The following is a 19,232-nucleotide window of genomic DNA, read 5'->3' on the forward strand; positions in this document are numbered from 1 at the left end:
AAATTACCTTTTGGAACCCAGATTTGAGTTATACTATGTGACATCAGATTAAAGGATTTTTATCTAGGTAAGAACTTCAGAGATATTAAATCATCTAAGGAGAACAAGGGCTCAGTGGAAAAGCCACGGGCTCTTCCCATGGCAGAAAGTGTTTCATCTGTGACTGTATGGATGTGAAAGAGGTGTTTCAGAGTGGATTCCCACCCTAAGCAGAAGGTTGGTCTTGATGAATTCCTACACTCACATAGCCCTGTGAAGGCCTATGCCATTACATTTTATTCTCCACTCCCCTCTCACATATACAGTGATGAACACACATGAAAGAAAAATCTCCCCATACTTCATGATCGGATGAATCAAATGATCAAGTGTATGTGTTGAGGCACCTGGAGAAGCAGAGCAAGAAGGAATTTTGAGTGAAGTGAAAACCACTCTGCTCCTTCCCCATTCAGGACTCTGGCAGATGGGACTTTATGGCTTTGTGAAGCCTGGTCTAAAATCAGGAGCCCTAAAGGATGTGAAGAGGAAAGAGACCAGTGTCCACCCTAAGCAAGGTACATTCATGTGACAGCAAGCCCCCAGGCCCAACCTCCAGAGACCTTCTCTTCACTCTGTCCTGTCAGAATCTCCTCACCTCCATCCAAAGGCTGTTTTCCACAGTCTGTGCCCCTGTAGCTCAAGGACCTAGGGGCTCATCAGCAGTTTCGTAGTCTCAGCATCCAGGAGGTCCTGAATCCAGTTGTTTGGTATTCCTTCCTCAGCTCCTGTCATTGACCTTGACTCTCCCTCCCCTCCCTCAAACCTACTAAGACAATCCATTTGGTGAGCATGGCTCTCCAAGAAATCCCTCTTTTGCTAATTGCTTATCCCCAAGTCTCACTCTAAATATCTGGAAACACTGTAAGTAATAAAAGGAATGACTATAATTAACAGAGTGAAGGGGAATGGAGATGAGTTAGGAGATGGAGAGTAGGTAGGAGAGTCATGGGAGAAGAAAGGCAGGATTAGCGGAAGATAAAATCCACTATTATTTATTGAGATCCTTTATGTTCTAAAGTCTAACCAATGAAGTAACTGCTTTGCAGACAGTGTGTCATATTTCCTTCCATCCTCATGTCAACTGTCTAAGGTAATACAATTATTATCTCTGATTTTAGATTGCAAGACTAAGCTCAAAAGAGTCAAAGCATTTTGCCTGAGGTCAGACATGTAATGGGCAATGCTGGTTCTTGGACCCAAGTCAGACTCAACCCACTGCTCATAAGACCTTTGCCACGCTGCTGAGGAGGGTTCTGTGGACAGATGACCCCAGGAAAGCAGGGAACTGGCCTGTGGCTGAAGGAGCAGGATGGAGAGGTCAATGATTATAACTTTGGGAGCAGGAGTCTCTTAGGGTTTAGAATTCAGTGAACTTTGACTCAGCAAACTCGAGATCCCCATAGGGACTTGGCGAGGTGGTGTGCAAGATGTGTCTATCAGAGGTCGCAGAGAGGGCAGGGCTAGCAGCCAGCTATCAGGGACCAAAAGGGCTACAGGTCTGTGGGTTTAGATAGGTGGCTAGCTCAGGTTGGCGCCTCTGGGTGGAGCCCAGGACTCTCAGGGGAGATAGACCGTGAGTTCACAGTCGAGCATGGAAAGGGTAGGGAGGCACAGCATGGCAGCATTTTGTTTTCTACTACCACATGAGATTCCCCATCTTTCCAACTAGGAAACATTGTTCCAACTAGGGACAAATGCTTTGACTCTTCTGAGCTCAGTTTTGACATTTATACCATAAGTGTAATAATTGTATCTATCTTACGAGGTTATTATGAAGATCAAAAGAGATATACACAGTCTGGACCAGTAACAGAGATGGGTTCCCTAGGGACCAGATGTCTCAAAGCAAAGGAGAAGTTCTAGAAAATAACACCACTCACTCTTAAAGATGTAGAGATGACCTCAAGGCCCAATATTTACTTTAGCAATGGCCTGAGATGTTGTGCAATAGAAGCTCACCCCTTCCCCAATAAGACCATCCTCCCAGATACCACAAAGTCCAGAGCTTAGCTTTAAGGGATTGAGCAACAACTTTACTTCAGCTGACAACAACTTTACTTCACTGGGAGCATGTAATTCTGAAGCATTAGAGGTTCGCTAAGAATCTGACCAGAAGGTGAGCAGTACATGGGATTATTAAGGAACCAGCAACCACAGGAGAGACACTGAAAGAAATGGAGAACATTTAGACTAGAGGAAAATGAAAAGAGAATGGGAATTAACACTTCCTTGAAATCGTTCTGTATGTCAGGTGCCATTCAATAATATTCAATTTAAATAATCTCATTCAATATAGTAGTTCTGCAAAGTGTATATTATTAAACATATTACAATTCATGCTAGTGATAAATAATATTTCTTGAGTACTTAGTGTATACTAAGATATAATTGAAGTTTGTGACATGAATTAACTTAGTTTATCCTTACACGAATATCAGGATTGGATTAATATCCCTTAATTAAAAGGCACAGAAAAAATGTATGTCTTGAAGGTACTTAGCTAATAAGTAGCTAATTTGTGATTTGAACCCAGGTGGTCTGGGCTCTCCTACTGTCTACATTACACTGCCTCTCTTTAGACGTGGGGCCTAATGGTCAAAGCGGTAAAAGAAGCTGTCCTAGCTCACAGAGCCAGTAAGAGGTGAGGCTAGGGTGCAGGTTCATTCTGCTGCTGTAGATGACTATGCCCTGTGGAGCCAGTAGACACAAATGAATCCTCCTTCCCCCTGCTTCCCACTCACACACCCAGGATATTGGAGATCAGGGGTTAGACCACAGTTGCATACCATACTTCCTCAACATGGTTGGACCTCCTTAGGAAAACTTGAGAGAGAAAGAAAGAAAATTTGGGGGAAAAAAGTTCATAATAAAAAGAGGCCCTTGCTTGGATTACAGTGATTGTCAGATTACAGGTTACTGGTAAGTCCCCAAGAGCACTGGAGACCCATAACTGCCAAAGTGACCCCTTGAGCTGTTGGCCAATCTGCAAGTGTGGTTAAGGAAGACAGAGTTCATGCATTATATTCTTCCATTACTCCTTGGGCATAACCCGCTGCCTCTCTCTTTATCCTGCAGTAACCTGGATCCTCACTGCCCCAAATAAGTCTGTGTGACATTCTAACTACTGCCAAGCACTGAGAACACTAGACTGTGCTAGGGGTAGTGTTGTAGTGATGAGTTGGGAATACAAAACATGAGAAGAAGTTCTGCATGGTCCCTGAACGTCCTTTTACAGAACATGACAAGAGTCCTCCCAAATGTTACCAGAGCCAGACCCTGCTCATATATGAACTTCTCCAAAATCATTTTTGGCTTCACAGTGTCTTTTTCATCTGCAGGCAGACCAGAAGAACTCAGCATCAGTCCTTTAGAAGTCCCTGTAGCCATCTGTGTTGGGCTAAGTTCTCCTACTTTTTCTGTCTCAAAAATCAGCCATCAGGGTTTTTTCTTCTAAGCCAGAACATAAGGTCTCACATTGCCTGGGGAGACACTCACTGGTCCAAGGACTAGGGGGAGGGAAATATGGCAAGGACAGAAAGTAAAGGGAATGGGCAAATGTGAGGGTCAGAGAGGGAGAAGGTAGACCAGAAGTTGCAACGTGATGGCCAATTGTCTAAATAACTCTAATAGGATTGTTTGGGGGAGGTCTGAATAGGGTTTCAAAATAAGCTGAATCTGCTGCCAACATTGAAAATCAAGAAATTCCAGACACAAAGAGAAAAATTGTATGATCTCACTTGTATATGGAATCTAAAAAAGGTTGAGTATGTAGAAGCAGAGTAGAACAGTGGTTACTGGGCTGGGGAGGTTGGGGAAATGGGGAGATGTTGGTCAAAGGGTACGATGTTGCATTTATATAGGATTAATAAGCCTGGAGATCTAATGTGCAGCATGGTGTATACAGTTAGTGATACAGTATTGAATACTGGCCATTTGCTGAGAGAATAGATTTCAGGTGTTCTCATCACACACCAAACAAAACAAAACAAAACAAAAAAGGTAACTCTGAGGAAAAGTTATGTTAATTAGCTTGACTGTAGTAATTGTTTCACTATGTATTTGTATATCAAATCATCATATATATGTATGTGTGTATATATATATGTATATATATATATACAATTTGATAATAAGTATACACAATTTTATTTAAAAAACAAAAGTAAAGGAGAAGAAAGTTATATTTTCAATTATCTTTTGAAAGTATGGTGTGACCCTAATAGTTTTATGTACATACTTATAACATTATAATAACGGATAATACTAAGTGAGCATATACTATGTTCCTATCTCTACACCATAAACTAAATTACTCCTCATAACAGCCTTATGAGCAAAGTCATATTATCAATGTATAGTTCAGAGACATGGAGACATTAAGCACATTGACCAAAGTTACCTAAGAAGTGGGTGGTATTGGTGTCACTGAGTTCTTCTCAATCCTGCATGGCAACTTTTGGCTAAAACACCGACTGCCTTATTTTATTAGGGATGCACACCCCACCTGACACCCTATTCCTTTATGTGATTTCCTGACTCCAGTAAGCTTATGAAACCTGTGATGTAGAAGAGAGGTGGAAGGGAGAACTATTGTAAATGAGTGATGAAGTCTCGTTCCCAGACGAAGCACCAGGGGGGCTCCTCTCTCAGGCTAAATTACTCTGTCTCACTACCTTTTAGCCAATTCCATGCACCCTGCCGGAAAGGAGATAGGGAACAGGTATTCACCATCATGAAAAACCCATGTTCATCTCTCAAGACCCATCTTACATTTCCTTAATTCTATAAAATCTTTCAGTCTATTGCTTACTTCCCGAAAAGAACCACACCTAGAGAGTCATAATGCCCACATATATAACTCTATCAAGTATAGAAAATACTGTATTGCATTTAGCTATTATTTTTGTCTAAGACTCCTAGAAGCAAGATGCATGTGTTATTTATGATTCAAGGACTGAAATTAGTGTCTAGCACATAATAGGCACTCCCAAATCATTTACTGGATGGCCGTACTTTCTCTAAGCCTAGCCTTCTCTATCCCCTTCAGCCTCCTTGTCTCTGATTGAATAAGCTTCAATTCTCCATTAATTCATATTCCATTTTTTGTCTAAGCCTCCACTGCTGCCTTCCTATAGTGCAAGCATAGACATTTCTGCTAGGGCCCCAGTCTGAGTCAATGCTCTGGTCCCTATCTTCTTGGTCTGCACAGTCTTCTAGAACAGGATCTGGCCCCAGGACAGCCATGCTGAATCATGCTGAGTCACACTGAGGCTTAGGGTGTGTAGACAGATGTTTTCAGCCTTGAGTGATGACTGCTATCTGGGTCCCCAGCAGGAGACTTACAGGACAGATGGCAAGAAAAGGAGAAGTTGACTGTGTGACTGTAACTCCACCCTAAACAGCATCATGAAGGGAAAGGGATGGATGAGGAAGAATGTGACATGTTCCAGAATATATTCCCTTCTGACTTAAAAGATCATTTCTGGTTGTCTCAATAGATACCATAGAATGAGCAGTCATTGCTCATCAAATATTAATCTTACAGATTGTCCCTCATACCTAGAAGTATAAAAAAATCCTTATTAGTACATGCATATGGATTTTTAGTTCATCAAATATATAATCATTGACAATCAAATGTATAGTCATTAATCTAATGCTATCAGAGTAATCTGAAGTATCGCACCTTTGCTAGTGGGCTTGTCAATTCTTTCTCACAGTCATATGATCCAGGGCAGCATCTTAGTTTCCTCCTGTAATTAAGATGTGGCAGGGCTGGCTGGTGAGGATTTTTCCAGCTCTCACCTTTCTAGGGTCCCTCATACTGAACACCTACTTTGCAAAGTCCTGTAGACATGGGTTGCCGTGTGGGTATGAAAGAGGAAGGCATGAAACAGAGGAAAAGGAAATCATTACTCACCATCTTACGGCACCTCCAGACATCCAGGTGGCAAAGAGCCTGTACTCTTAAAGGGCACATGGTTATGTGCTGGGTCTGATCCAACTGGGAATACCCCTTAGGAGCCCTCAATTTATGGACACCTCTCAGGCCAGTCTTTGTGCCTGGGGAAATACAGACAACTCCAAGCCCAATAGGGAAGAAATATTCCTTGAAAAAAGCCAAAAGAGCTCCGATGGGCCAGTAACTGTCAAGGGTTACAGAGGGATAAAAACCCTGAGACAGTGCCTGTGGAGAGAAAAAGCAGGAGGTTAAAGGACCAGACAAGGTATCCAGAAGAACGATGTTGAAGTGGGTTTCTGTAGAAGTAAGTGGAGGCAAAACGATGTTTCAGAAATGTGAAATGACTTGAGGAATTACACAATTGGGAAAAAATTTTAAATGAGAGACAGATTAGTTCAACTGACTCATGAAGAATTTTCAGATGAACATTTGGTTCATTTATGACATTGAGCTTCTTGAGGTCTTGAGCTATGTTGGTTTTGGATGTCCAGGGTCCATTACTGGCCCTGGTACATACTTGGCATAGCTTCTGTTTGGTGTTGGTGAATGAGTGACCCTTTGTCAGTCTAGTTGGCTCTGATAGGAGCACAGAGAGAAGATTTAGTGATGTCAAGACTTCTTTCTTGATTAAGTACAGGAATAGACAAGCTACATGAAACCTGTCTAATGTAAGTACAGACATTAAGAAAGGAAATCTACCTGGGGTACCTGGGTGGCTCAGTCAGTTAAGTGTCGAGCTCTTGATTTTGGGTCAGGTCACAATCTCACAGTTCATGGGTTCAAGCCTCATGTCAGGTTCCACACTATTATAGTGTGGAGACTGCTTGGGATCCTCTCTCTCCTCTCTCTTTGTCCTTCCCCTTATTGTGCTGTCTCTCAAAATAAATAAATAAACTTTAAAAAAAGAAAGGAGATCTAACTAAAGAATGTTTACAAAGACCGTGGAATACAGGGAGTGAGTTATGTGTGTAATAACCAAGAGAAGGGCTGAAATACGAACCATTGAAATAAAAATTACCTAAAAAAAGTGACAGAGAAAAAAATTGGGGCATGGAGAGACTAGTATAATTTGAGTTGAAAGACATGCTTTAAAGAGTGGTATTGGGTGAAACTTGAAAGTTAATTGAAGAATCAGAGAATCACTCATTCCTCATAGTATGAGTAAGGAGGCTCAGTAGTTGAGAGCAAAGAGTTTAGGAGTCAGACATTTTCGGTTTGTGTTCTTCTTGGGAAAATTAAAGATTCACTTACCATCTTTATCATATATAACATGTGAGTAGTAATTAATCATCTGTTTGTTTTGATGGCTATGGGATGTCACATATAAACTCCTAAGAAGTGACTGAAAGAGATCACATACTGAAGAAATGACCACTGTTATTATTATTGCTAACATTTTTGCTCTCATCATGGGTCTGTGGCAGGCAATACAGTAGGAGATAGAGATGCAGAGAGAAATAGCACAAGGCCAGAAATTCTGTGTATCCCCTTACGGGAATCAAGTGAATCATGGGAATAGAATCAGAATGAAAGAGTCTACAGATTGATGAGAAGCCAACCTGAGAAGACATTTTCATTCCATGCCAAGGTACTTCAGTATTACCCTACAGGTGAAGAGTGAGGACACGAGGATTAGAGATTCGAAGCCGAAGAATAAGATCACATCTGTGGAAATGAAATAATTCGGGTTTGAGACAAGAGAGTTGGACAAGAGTCAGTCCTTTATTCATTCAGCAAACATATATTCAGAGTACTGCTCTATAATAAGCTCTGTGTTAGACTCTAGTTTATTAATGTGAATAAATGTAGATGGGGCAATGTCACTGGGCTCAAGGAATTCATATGTTCTGGTAGTATCTAGTCATTCAGATAAACAGTTGATTTTTCCTGCAAAATCACAAGTGTTGTGATGGGGAAATTGACATGGAAGCAAATCATTCTGTCAATATTTATTGACCAAAGAGATAAATACATGAGTGAAGAACTGGGACAACAAGAAGCTGAGGTTAGCAGGTCATTGCTATAGTAGTTGTTTGAAATGACGGGGTTCTGAGCCAGTACCAGGAGAAGGAGTGAGTGCCTGTTTCATCAAGGCCCAGCGTGGTCTGCTATAGTCTGGTGGAAAATCGGATGAGAATACAGGCGCTTGGGATGCCAGCTAGAATTCAGTCGTGGGCAGAAAGTTCAGAGCTCATGGAAATTCAAGATTCAGAGATGAGGAGTTCCTCAACACTGATGATTCTGAGTCAGGCAAAGCTGGTCTTTCTCACAGAAATCACTCAACCTGTGTGGACTTTAGACTCTAAAATTTATAAAGAAATTACTCAACCTGTACATAACCCAGATCCTAAAATTTATCCGTCTAAGAATAAATGAATTCCATATTTCCCAAGGAACTGGTGACATTTCTCCTCTTCCTTCCCTTTTGGTTCCTTTTGGTAAAAAAGGATTGGCAGCATTTTTGTATTTGTTTCTGTTCTCTATGTTTATCTGTGTATCCCCACACCCTTGAACAGTGGTTCAGAATAGGTGATCAACAAATATTTGTTAAACAAATGAGCTGTGCAGAAGGCATATTATTAGAGAGAGACTCTGAAGGCTGCTGTCTAAAAGTAAGCTTTTGGGGCGCCTGGGTGGCTCAGTTGGTTAAGCCTCGAAATTCCGATTTTGGCTCAGGTCCTGTTCTCAGAATTGTGACTGAGCCCTGCATCGGACTCTGTGCTGACAGCGCAGAGCCTCCTTGGGATTCTCTCTCTCCCTCTCCCTGCCTCTCCCATCTCAAAACAAATAAATAAACATTAAAATATATATAAATAAATAAAAGGTAAGCTTTGGCCAGTTGTGGCAGAAGCTGCATCGCAGTCTGAGGAAATACAGTCCTCATTCATTTTCTTAGCAAAGGAAAGAGATGCAGGAAGTTTCCTAGAACTCTGCCCGCCCCTTTAACCAGTGCCCATACGTTTTTACTTGTCTGCCTCTTTTGGCAGAGATCAGTGCTTGCAGCCGAACCACTGGGTCAAATTCTGTTCACTTTTGACCCTTCTTTCATCTTGACCATGTTGTCTGTCTCAGTGCAGCCCAGAACAGCTGGATTTTTACTTAAAGGCTCTGATCAAAGTTCTATACAATCCCCTAGGAGATCTTATTAAAGATCTCCAGAATTGTCAGAGGACTGCGATTTACAGCATGTTGCAGAGGTGAAATTTATTTAGGACACAAACATGGAACCATAGTAAGTGGAAGAAGAAGAGGTCACTCACTTTTTAGGGGCCTGGAAAAGGGAAGACCCCCAAAGAGGAAGTGGTGGGCAAACATGTGTAATCGTTCTTGATTCTTCCCTGTTTTAGGAAATGTTTTTTTGGTGTTTGGACCTGGCCCATCGGGTGAGCAATTTGCCTACACTTTCAATGTGACACTTCCACTTCCGTTGTGCCTCTGAAATGGGTTCCTCCTTCTCTAGGCCAGCTCTCCAGCCCCAGGCCTCTGAGCTGGTTCACAGGCTATGGAACTGCAGCCATTGTCTCCTGATCATTATTTCTGCCCACACTGTCCCTACCAACATCCCCCAGAATTCTCTTCCTCAAACACCATCCTGCAATATCCCTTTGGGGTGGTGAGGGCCAGTCAAAATCTTCCTACTGCCTTCGAGAAAGTGTCTAAGTTTATCGGTCTGAAAAATTTTTAAGTACATCAACTTTATTGGGATATAATCACCTACAGATTCATTTAAAGTGTACATTTTTATGATTTTAGTATACCTGCAATTGTGCAGTTATCCCTACAATCAATTTTAGAACATTTACTCATACCAAAAAGAAACCTCATATCCTTTGGAGGTCACATCATTTTTATTACGGTACATTATTATAAATGTTCCATATTATTATTGTTAAAATGGAGTTAATCTCTCAATGTGCCTAATTTATAAACTTTATCATAAGTATGTATGTATAGGAAAAAACATAGTAGATATAGGGGTCAGTACTCTCTGCAGTTTCAGGAATCCACTATGCAGCTTGGAACACATACCTTGTCAATAAGAAGGAACAAGTATACACATATAGCTATGTGTATATGCAGATATAATTATAATGTGTGCATTATTCATAAACATATATGTATATGTGTACAAATCTGTATGTTTTAGATATACATTTTTTTCATTTAAAATTCTTTTGATGTTTATTTTTGAGGGAGAGAGAGAGAGTGTGAGCAGGGGAGGGGCAGAGAGAGAGAGGAAGACACAGAACCAGAAGGAGGCTCCAGGCTCTGAGCTGTCAGCACAGAGCCCAATGTGGGGCTTGCACTCATGAACTGTGAGATCATGACCTGAGCTGAAACCAAGAGTTGGGTGCTCAACCCACTGAGCCACCCAGGAGAGTCCTGTGTGTGTGTGTGTATATATATATATATATATATATATATATATATATATATATATATATGTTTTTTCTTACAACTCTATGATAAAGATATTGTTATTGTTCCAAATTTTATAGATCAGGCTATGACCACACCTTCTACTCTCTCCCTCACTTAATCTGTTCCTGCATTGACCTTATTGTCATTCCCTGAAAATTCAAAGCATCTACTAACTTAAGAAATGTTCATATGGCCTGGGGCACCTGGTTAGCTCAGTTGGTTAAGCATCTGACTTCAGCTCTGGTCATGATCTCACAGTGTGTGGGTTCAAGCCCCGCATCGGGCTCTGTGCAGACAGCTTAGAGCCTGGAGCCTGCTTCAGATTCTGTGTCTCCCTCTCTCTGCCCCTTCCCCGCTCATGCTTTGTCTCTCCTCAAAATAAATAAACATAAAAATAAAAAAGAAAGAAATTTTCATATGGGCAATTCCTTGTGCCTTAAACATTTAATGATGGTTCTGTATGAATTGCTTCTTCATCATCTATTGGTATTCTCTCATGTGTCCCCTCATATGAGAAAATTCCTACCATACTATTTAAAGTAGCAATATCATTCCACACTTGTCCCCATCACAGTCTGCCCTTCATTTTGGGGTTCTCTTCCTCCATGCACTTACCATCACTGGCATATTCCCTGTATTTTACTTGTTTAGTTACTTTCATCTAACTCCTCCCTGCTTTCCATTTCATGAAAACAGGGACTTTGCTTTTCTCACTTCTGTACCCTTAGCACTTCTGCAGTGTTGAATGAATGAATAGCCAAACATACACACAACTAGAAGTGCAAAGAATATGCACATACACCCACTGCTGCACACGTACAAAGCAATCGGCAGAGTAATGCTGGCAGTAGGAAGGCCAGCGAGAGCTAGTCAGACCCCAGCAGGCAAGACCTCAGTCAGATTCTTGAGTTGAAGAATATGTAGGTTGACATAGGCTCTTGAAGGCTGATCCTGGCCAAAATAAAAGGCACGCAGGCCGAAATAGAAACCAGGGTACTTACTAATCTATGTTGAGATTGGTAACTGGAACACTCATGTCTCTGTGAACGATGAATCCTTTCCTTATATCAATCAGGCAAAAGGAAAAGAAATAAATGATGCCAAGGCAGGTAGTTGGGGGCAGTCATGCCAAGTAATCCTGTTGCCAGTGGGGTCAGAATGCCTTCTTCACCCATCGGCATGGCAAGGATATCCATGGCCTGGACATAAATGTTATGAACATTCTAGACATGTTCAGAACATCTCTAGAATCTAAGCCAACAAAAAAGGTCTTCCTGTTTTCTATACTTTCTTTAGTGGTCAATTCTGTAATGATTAGCATCTTTTTTCTTTATACATCAGAATATCTCATAAGATTATAGGTAAGAGCTTCTGGTCTGGGAGTCATTTTGTCTTTTTAAGGTGGCTTTGAGTCTCTCTTTTTGTCATTAAATTTATTTGTTAATCTCAGTTAAATTTAGAGAATGAGGCTTATTCCCCTGGTTACCTAGGCCTTGTGCATTACTTAGTCCCTGCAGCCTTTGTATTCTGACAATACTCACATATTTGTAACTACACACACACACACACACACACACACACACACACACATTACACAGAACATATTTATCAGGCATTTCTGAGCAGTTAACCATGCAGGACCTTCAAACCCTAGCCCACATTTTTTTGCATTTATCAACTTGTGTAGGAACCAAGGATGGGGTCTTTGAAGGCAGGAAAAGAAGCACTCTGGCTCTCACTGTCTTTAATTACTTCCCTCCCTTGCCACAGCTCTGTGTGGTCCTGAGCTCTTATCTATGCCCACAGTTTCTGACCCCACCCAGCTATCACCAGCCCAAGTCCCTAGAAGGAGGAAAACACTGGATCTGTCTCTGTTGATTAAAAATAAAACAAAATGAAATAAAAGCCCTCCTCCAATTCCAGAAAACAAATACATTAACAAACCTAAGGAATAAGAGGAAGGAGAAGGAGGAGGAAGGAGAAGAAAGAGGAGAGGAAGAGAAACAAAATAAAAACAAAATCAATCAATCAAACAAAGACAGGAAAAGATTGGTGACATTAGGGCCTGAATGAGGCTGGAGTAAAGAGAAGAGCTACATTAGCCTGTTGGTCTAGGAATCTAAAAATACATTCTTTTCCCTCACAGGTGCCTCAAACTCAGTAAGATACAGGCTGTAGGAATTTGGTTTCAGAAAGAACTCTTCTGAAGCGAGAGTTAGCAAGGGCTACAAGGGGTTCAGGGGAGGAGCAATCACTAACTGTCCCACTAGGTCTACAAAAGAAAGGAAAGTGCCCAAGGTTCTCCTCATTCTGCATGGTAGATGATCTTGTTAATAGATGGGGTCTAACCATAACCATTACTGCTTCCATTTAAGCCCTGCTTACTTATCAAACCCTAAATGTATCCTCTTCCAGAGAGATGTAAATTTCTTGTTCAGGAAACATGCTATGCTGCAGCTTTAATACTGAATATCCAAAGTACTGAAGATAGCATGTCTAACTTAAACAATCATTAACTGTTTTTTAGAATTCAAAAGTCACCAAGTCAGGAACTTCCCAATCTTCTAGCAGCAGACATGGAATCTTACCATAGTACTGGATCTTTTCCATCACTTCTGTATATAAGATACTAAGCCTTATACCTAGAAGAGCCACATTTGAATCAACCCTAGGTAGAACCTAAATACTGGGTCTATGCATGCTTCAGAGGTACTATACTTGAGAAAGTTTATAAACCACTACTTGACTTAGGTCTTGGGTCAGAGCCTTGGACTATGAACCAATCACCCATGTGGTGCAATAAACTGAAGGGAAAAAAGATTAGAAAACACTGGTTCTAATCAGAGTGTTATTCCTTCAGAGTATTTTTTTCCTTGTTTTTCTTAGTTCATAGAATCCATTAGGCAATATTATTTGTGATAAACAAGAAAAAGAACAGGGATTTCCTGCTTTTGAAAATAAATCACGAAAATAAATGAAGGAACTTTACTCAAGGTCGAAAGCATCAAGGAAAGCAGGAAAATAAAGCTACATTTCAGAGGAAATGGGAAATTTATGACTTATCTAAACTGTCAGATTCCAGCTTTAACCTTCAAGGTCCATCATGTAGAAAAGTGTGCAATAACTGGCTGGTTCTGGTTTCCATTTCCTCTTCCTCTTGCTTATTTAACATCCACACATATCTCTGGCTATGCCCGAGGCACAGTGATCCCAGAGGCCAGTCAAGCCACCGATGTCCGTGATGAGGTTTTGTAATAGTGGGTAATAGTGGGGTTCATGGGGTCCGGAGCCAATGACTAAGAAAGAATTCTTGAAGACATCTTTGGTGCAAAAAGATGATTTTATTGAAACACACAGAGACAGGACCCATGGCAGGAAGAGGTGCCCTGGGACCAAGAGGAGAGACTGGTTATATACTATGGGGTCAGGGGAAGTAAAGTTCAGGGAAATTTCCAGTGAGATTTTCATATGCTAAAGAAGACTCACAGGATACTGGAGGCCTGGCTATTGTCAAGCTAGGGTTGTTTTTCTCTCTAGCAAAGCATTAACATTAAGACAGTAAGGAGTTCCTGGGGAAACATTTTACTCAGCCTGTCTCAAGTATTTGTCAATGGGCTGCAGGTTATAAGGAAATTTAGTTCTATCTGCCATGTCCTGCCTTTGTTTTCCACATCGCTATGGAGAGATGATGGAGACTTAGGTCCTGCGGGACTATGATCTCTATCTGCAAACCATTTGTTTTTCCCCTTTTCTTTGTTCTTGGGCAGCCAGAAGTACCTGAGGAATACCACACATATCCCACCTGGTGGGGGTGGGAGGGGGATTGGTTGCGGCCTTATGCTCCCTCATCAGTCCATGTTGTAAGCTGCCAACGGGGAGAAATCACTCTGAAAATGCAACCCAGCTCTGGTTGACTCACCCACAGGCTTTGTGAGAGAGGTGCCAAGGAGGCAAGGGACTTAGAAACCAGCAGTGTTGCCTGATGTCAGTGTGGTCTTTTCTCTCATTCTTTCAGTGACCAAAAACTGTTCACTGGCATCCTTCATGGCAACCACAAGAATCTGCTGCTACTCATGGTAACCAGTGTATTCTAGGCTGATGCAACACCTCCTAGAGCCTTTGATGGAAACCGTCTACTTATGTAATGAGAATATAAATTCAGATGCCTAATGGAAGCAGACTAACTGATAACTTCTCTAATAAAGAGTCCTACACAGGGGGCCTGGGTGGCTCAGTTGGCTAAGCATCTACCTCTTGGTTTCAGCTCAGATCATGATCTCATGGTTCATGGGCTCAAGCCCCACTTCTGGCTTTATGCTAACAGTGCAGAGCCTGCTTGGGATTCTCTCTCCTTCTGTCTCTGCCCGTCCTCTGCTCACACTCTATCTCTCTCTCTTTTTCAAAATAAATAAATAAACATTAAAAAAAAGAATTGTACATAGCTTTTTGTGCCTTCAGTGGTTTATAAACCCTGACTATGATTCTCCACTTTTAAAATTAAAAATAAAAAAAAATTGTGGTGAAGAATAACGTTTGAAGTAATTTTTCTCAGATAATACTATGAAAAAACATGCAGTGGGGCCAAAGACCTAGTTTACCTACCAACAGCGTAATCTATACAATTCACATTAATAGCACCTACACATATAATATTTGACTCATAGGATTTATACATGTGATAAATTAATTACCAAGATTTAAGAAAATATTTTACTTTTCCTTCCTGAAAAGAGGCATCTTAAATTTCTTAAAATCCTGCACAGAGCTTCTAAAAACACAAGTGCTACAGAACACATAAGAGGCAGGAATTAATGTTGGTCAAATTTTGGAATTTCTTTTTAAAAATCCTTTAAATTTAAATACCTTAAGACATAACATGTTTTTTTTTTTACTTTATTGACTTTAATTTTATATGTAATAAATATTCTTATTGTTTGCTTTTTGATGATTTAATCTTTCTTATCTATCTGGATAATAATATCACTTATCTCTATACTTTTTTTTCCAGGAAAGGGAGATAATAATCATGATGTTTCATAGGAGAAATGAGTAAAATGCTTCAAAATGAGCAGCTGAGATAATTTAGTTTGAATCAACCAACACCCAAGCAGTAATGAGACTACATTCAGCCTACCTGACTCCAGAATCCGAATTTATAAGCCTTACACTGAACTACAGATATCCCCTCTTTCAATCCTGTCATCTTTCCTGAAACCTTTCCCCACAGCTATTAGTAGTAAGAGAGCATAGGTGGGCCAGATCCCTGGAGACAAGCCAGATCTTTCCCAAAGGCCCTCATAGAGGATGAGATATGGGTCCTGCAGTGAGCATGAGGCAAGAGGGTGAAGATCAATCCCATACTCTGAATTTAAGAAAAGACTGGCGTCTACACTGAATCAGGAGGAGGGTGAATGTATTCATACTGTCTGCTTCAGAGAAAGGCATGTTTCCCAAACTCTTGGTATTAAGAGGCCTAGTTCTTATTCCCTGGGCTATGGCAATGTATAATCCTCATACCCAAGGTCTAAGGAAAGGGTCACTGTCCTCACACTAGATCTGTAAAAAATTTGCCTCGGGAACTTAGAGCCCTATCTCTATTGATAATGAATTTCTTATTCACCCAGGGCTATTCTTCACTGAGTAGCTCTTTCTTGTCCATTCACTGGTCTTCTCCTTTAGTGATAAAATATCTTCTCTCTTGACCTAGAATCTTGTCATCCTAAACCATATAATCTAGCCCAGGGAGGTTTTCCTGACTTTTTTTCAGAGGGGAAAGCTGTAAAAATCACAGCCCAGGCACACTGGTCCATTAAAGATTGAAACTGGATTATGCAATTAGAGAATGCTTCTTCTCCAACGTTCTTTACCACCCTATCAACAGGACTCCAGAATAACAACCGTGGATTGCAGCCGAAGAAGTTGCAAGGTGCACACTCTGTTTCATGATGAGAGTTTAGGGAAGCCCAAAGATAGGAGTGGCATCAGCAAACAAACAAACAGGCAAACAAAAGGACACTAGAGGCATCTGAAGCCTCTGACACCTATGGCCGCAGCAAACATTAAACCTACTCCAAATCCTAGCCTGATTAATCTATTCATTCGTCAGTTTGATCACAAGCCCTGGTTTTAAATCATTGCAGACTCCTTATCTGTCTCACCAATTAAAGAAGTGTAAGTAGGGCAGAAAATGAAAACGAGAGTTCAGGGAAATCTCCTCAAAATAGCCATTTTCCCCTGAAGTCACAGAGAAAAGGACAGAGAGAGGATTCCCGGGAAGCACAGGATGTAAGTTCATTCTGTCTATTCTTTCTACGAAATTACCCTTGGGTATTGTACTTTGGGATTGAAGTCTTAGTCATATTGTGGATCCCTTGTTACTCCATTCAGCTTCATGAAGTAACCATGTGTATGTTTTGTCAGCTTTAGAAAACTAAGAACCAGAGGCTTTGTTATAATCCACTCCTCAACTGAGTTAAAACTGGCTGAGATTCTGTGTCAACAGTTGTATTTTTTTCTTCACTCTGTTCTTGTCCCTGTCACCATCTTTAACCCAAATATTAAAACTGTCTGGCTAGAATCATTTCCCTATCTTGGGCTTAGCTCCTCTCTACATGTCTTTCTTGAAGAAGAAGAAAGGGAGAGGTGGATGTCATTTTGGAGGATCACATGGAGAGAGAAAAGGAAATGGAAAATTGTGTTGAGGACAGAGGAGGAACCAATGCCTCAGGAACAACACACATTATCACAAGTTCAGTGTGCATTCTTCACTGCTGACCCTTTCCTGATCTGACTCCACCCCTGAGGGACACAGCTCAGCCTTGACCAATGATTTCAAAGAACTAGGAGGAACAAGGGGCCAGAAGGTCAGCAGTAAAGAATAAAAGGTGACCCTTTCCAACAGCAGCACATACCCGCTTCTCTCTCTGATCGCCTGTAAGTTCCCAGATCTGACATCATGGTGCATTTTACAGCTGAGGAGAAGGCTGCCATCACTAGCCTGTGGGGCAAAGTGAATGTGGAAGAGGCTGGAGGCGAAGCCCTGGGCAGGTAGGCACTGGGTTTCAATGCATGGGAAAGAATGGTGAATATGAGCCTGGCCACTTGCCTGGGAAATTCCTCAAGAGCTTTGAAAGTCTCTGATTTTCCACCTGCTATGGTCCCGTCACATAGGCTCCTGGTTGTTTACCCCTGGACCCAGAGATTCTTTGACAACTTTGGCAACCTGTCTTCTACTTCTGCCATAATGGGTAACCCCAAGGTCAAGGCCCATGGCAAGAAGGTGCTGACCTCCTTTGGTGATGCTATTAAGAACATGGACAACCTCAAGGGCGCCTTCGCTAAGCTTAGTGAGCTGCACTGTGACAAGCTGCACGTGGATCCCGAGAACTTCAGGGTGAGTTCAGGAAATGTTCATGTGCTCTTTTTATACTTTCTACTTTGAGATAGACTAACAAGAATTTCAGAAATAATGGGTCAAATTTGGTGTTAGAAGGACAGACCGCCAAAGGGCATGACCAGGACTACCTTGACTCAGGACTAGTGACAGTAAAGGCCTACTAGCGGCCAGGGTTTGCTTAAAACTTCTCAAGAACTTTTGTCAGAACTGAAACGACATCAGAGAAAAGAAGACTTGTTCAAGGAGGAATGGAATTTGGCATTTGATAAAGTTCTGTCTCCAGGAAGGAAGAATGTCTTATTTTACATGGTTTCTGATGACTGAAGCGTGGGGAGAGATTTGGGGTGGGGGGAGTTTTGGACAGATTGTCACACAGAAAATACAACAACTTCTCTAAAAGATATCCTATTACCTGTCAGTATTGTTACCAAGTGGAGACTTGTCCCTGTCCTGATTGGAGACTTTAAATAAACTCACTGTGAGAACCCATGCCACCCTAAAATCCTGTTGTTACAGGAATTAGACAACTTGTAGATAAGAGGGAGGGAGAGATGCAAATAAAAATGGTGAGATGCAAGAGGATGGAGATAGAGGTGGGTAGGGTGTTGAATGGAGAGCTCATACACATTAAATTGAATTTAGGGACTAGCTTATCTGATTTCGTGCGGACACAGCCCTTGAAGTAGTTTAAGGTATGGAGTTGGCAGGGACTGTAGGTATTGAACCACTTTTTCTGCAATTCTTTTCGAAAAATTGTACTCAGTGTGCCTCTTTTTCATTTTGTCTTTCACCTAAAAGCTCCTGGGCAACGTACTGGTGATCATTCTGGCTTCTCATTTTGGCAAGGAATTCACCCCTGATATGCAGGCCATGTGGCAGAAGCTGGTGGCTGGTGTTGCCACTGCTCTGGCCCACAAGTACCACTGAGTCTTCCTTCCAGTTCAACAGTGCTCTTTTGTGTCCCCAGGGCCCTCCTTCTGCATATGGGGACTTGCGTTTGGCCTTGAGAGCACAGCTTCTGTTTAATAAAGTTCATTCTATTCAGTCATCATAAATGAATACTGTGTTTTCTGCGTCTTTCACTCATTGGCTGAGGGGTGAGGTGAGACATAGGGAGAAATGAGAGCTCATTTGGGAAGTGTGTAGGGACTCATCAAAGGAAGATGGGTATTATGGGAGAATTCTAGAAGGTCTGGGTGTATGGTAGGATGGGGAAGAAATTGTCTGGGTTGGGGAAAGGGTTAATTAAGCGAACAGGGATTTACAGGAGAGTGTGGCGGAAACTTACAGTAAAGGCGAATAAAGGAGATGCTAAGAAGTGCCTCAGAAGAAATCAAGATAGATTCGTGGTGCGTGTCAGGGTTCAGCTTTAAAAACTTTGCATGGATCTAAGGTCTCGGCTAGGGTTACTTT

General features: G+C 41.4%; 1 protein-coding gene across 1 annotated transcript; it reads left to right on the forward strand.

The window, feature by feature from the left end:
• Positions 1 to 17,316: 17,316 nt before the first annotated feature.
• On the forward strand, positions 17,317 to 18,878 carry HBE1 (hemoglobin subunit epsilon 1). Its single transcript, XM_040461365.1, has 3 exons — positions 17,317 to 17,470; positions 17,594 to 17,816; positions 18,618 to 18,878. The coding sequence occupies exons 1-3, from the start codon at positions 17,379 to 17,381 to the stop codon at positions 18,744 to 18,746; spliced, it is 444 nt and encodes a 147-aa protein (XP_040317299.1). The 5' UTR covers positions 17,317 to 17,378; the 3' UTR covers positions 18,747 to 18,878.
• The last annotated feature ends 354 nt before the right edge of the window (positions 18,879 to 19,232 follow it).

This window comes from Herpailurus yagouaroundi, unplaced genomic scaffold (genome assembly GCF_014898765.1).
Source record: "Herpailurus yagouaroundi ecotype Mexico unplaced genomic scaffold, PumYag 255, whole genome shotgun sequence".
NCBI classification, from domain to species: domain Eukaryota; kingdom Metazoa; phylum Chordata; class Mammalia; order Carnivora; family Felidae; genus Herpailurus; species Herpailurus yagouaroundi.

What these genes read in the sequence shown, in the direction of transcription:
- HBE1 (XM_040461365.1), top strand. Translation starts at nt 17,379, where the DNA reads ATGGTGCATTTTACAGCTGAGGAGAAGGCTGCCATCACTAGCCTGTGG. An exon ending in GGAGGCGAAGCCCTGGGCAG is followed by an intron (nt 17,471 to 17,593) that starts GTAGGCACTGGG and finishes CCCGTCACATAG; the next exon opens with GCTCCTGGTTGTTTACCCCT. An exon ending in TGGATCCCGAGAACTTCAGG is followed by an intron (nt 17,817 to 18,617) that starts GTGAGTTCAGGA and finishes TTCACCTAAAAG; the next exon opens with CTCCTGGGCAACGTACTGGT.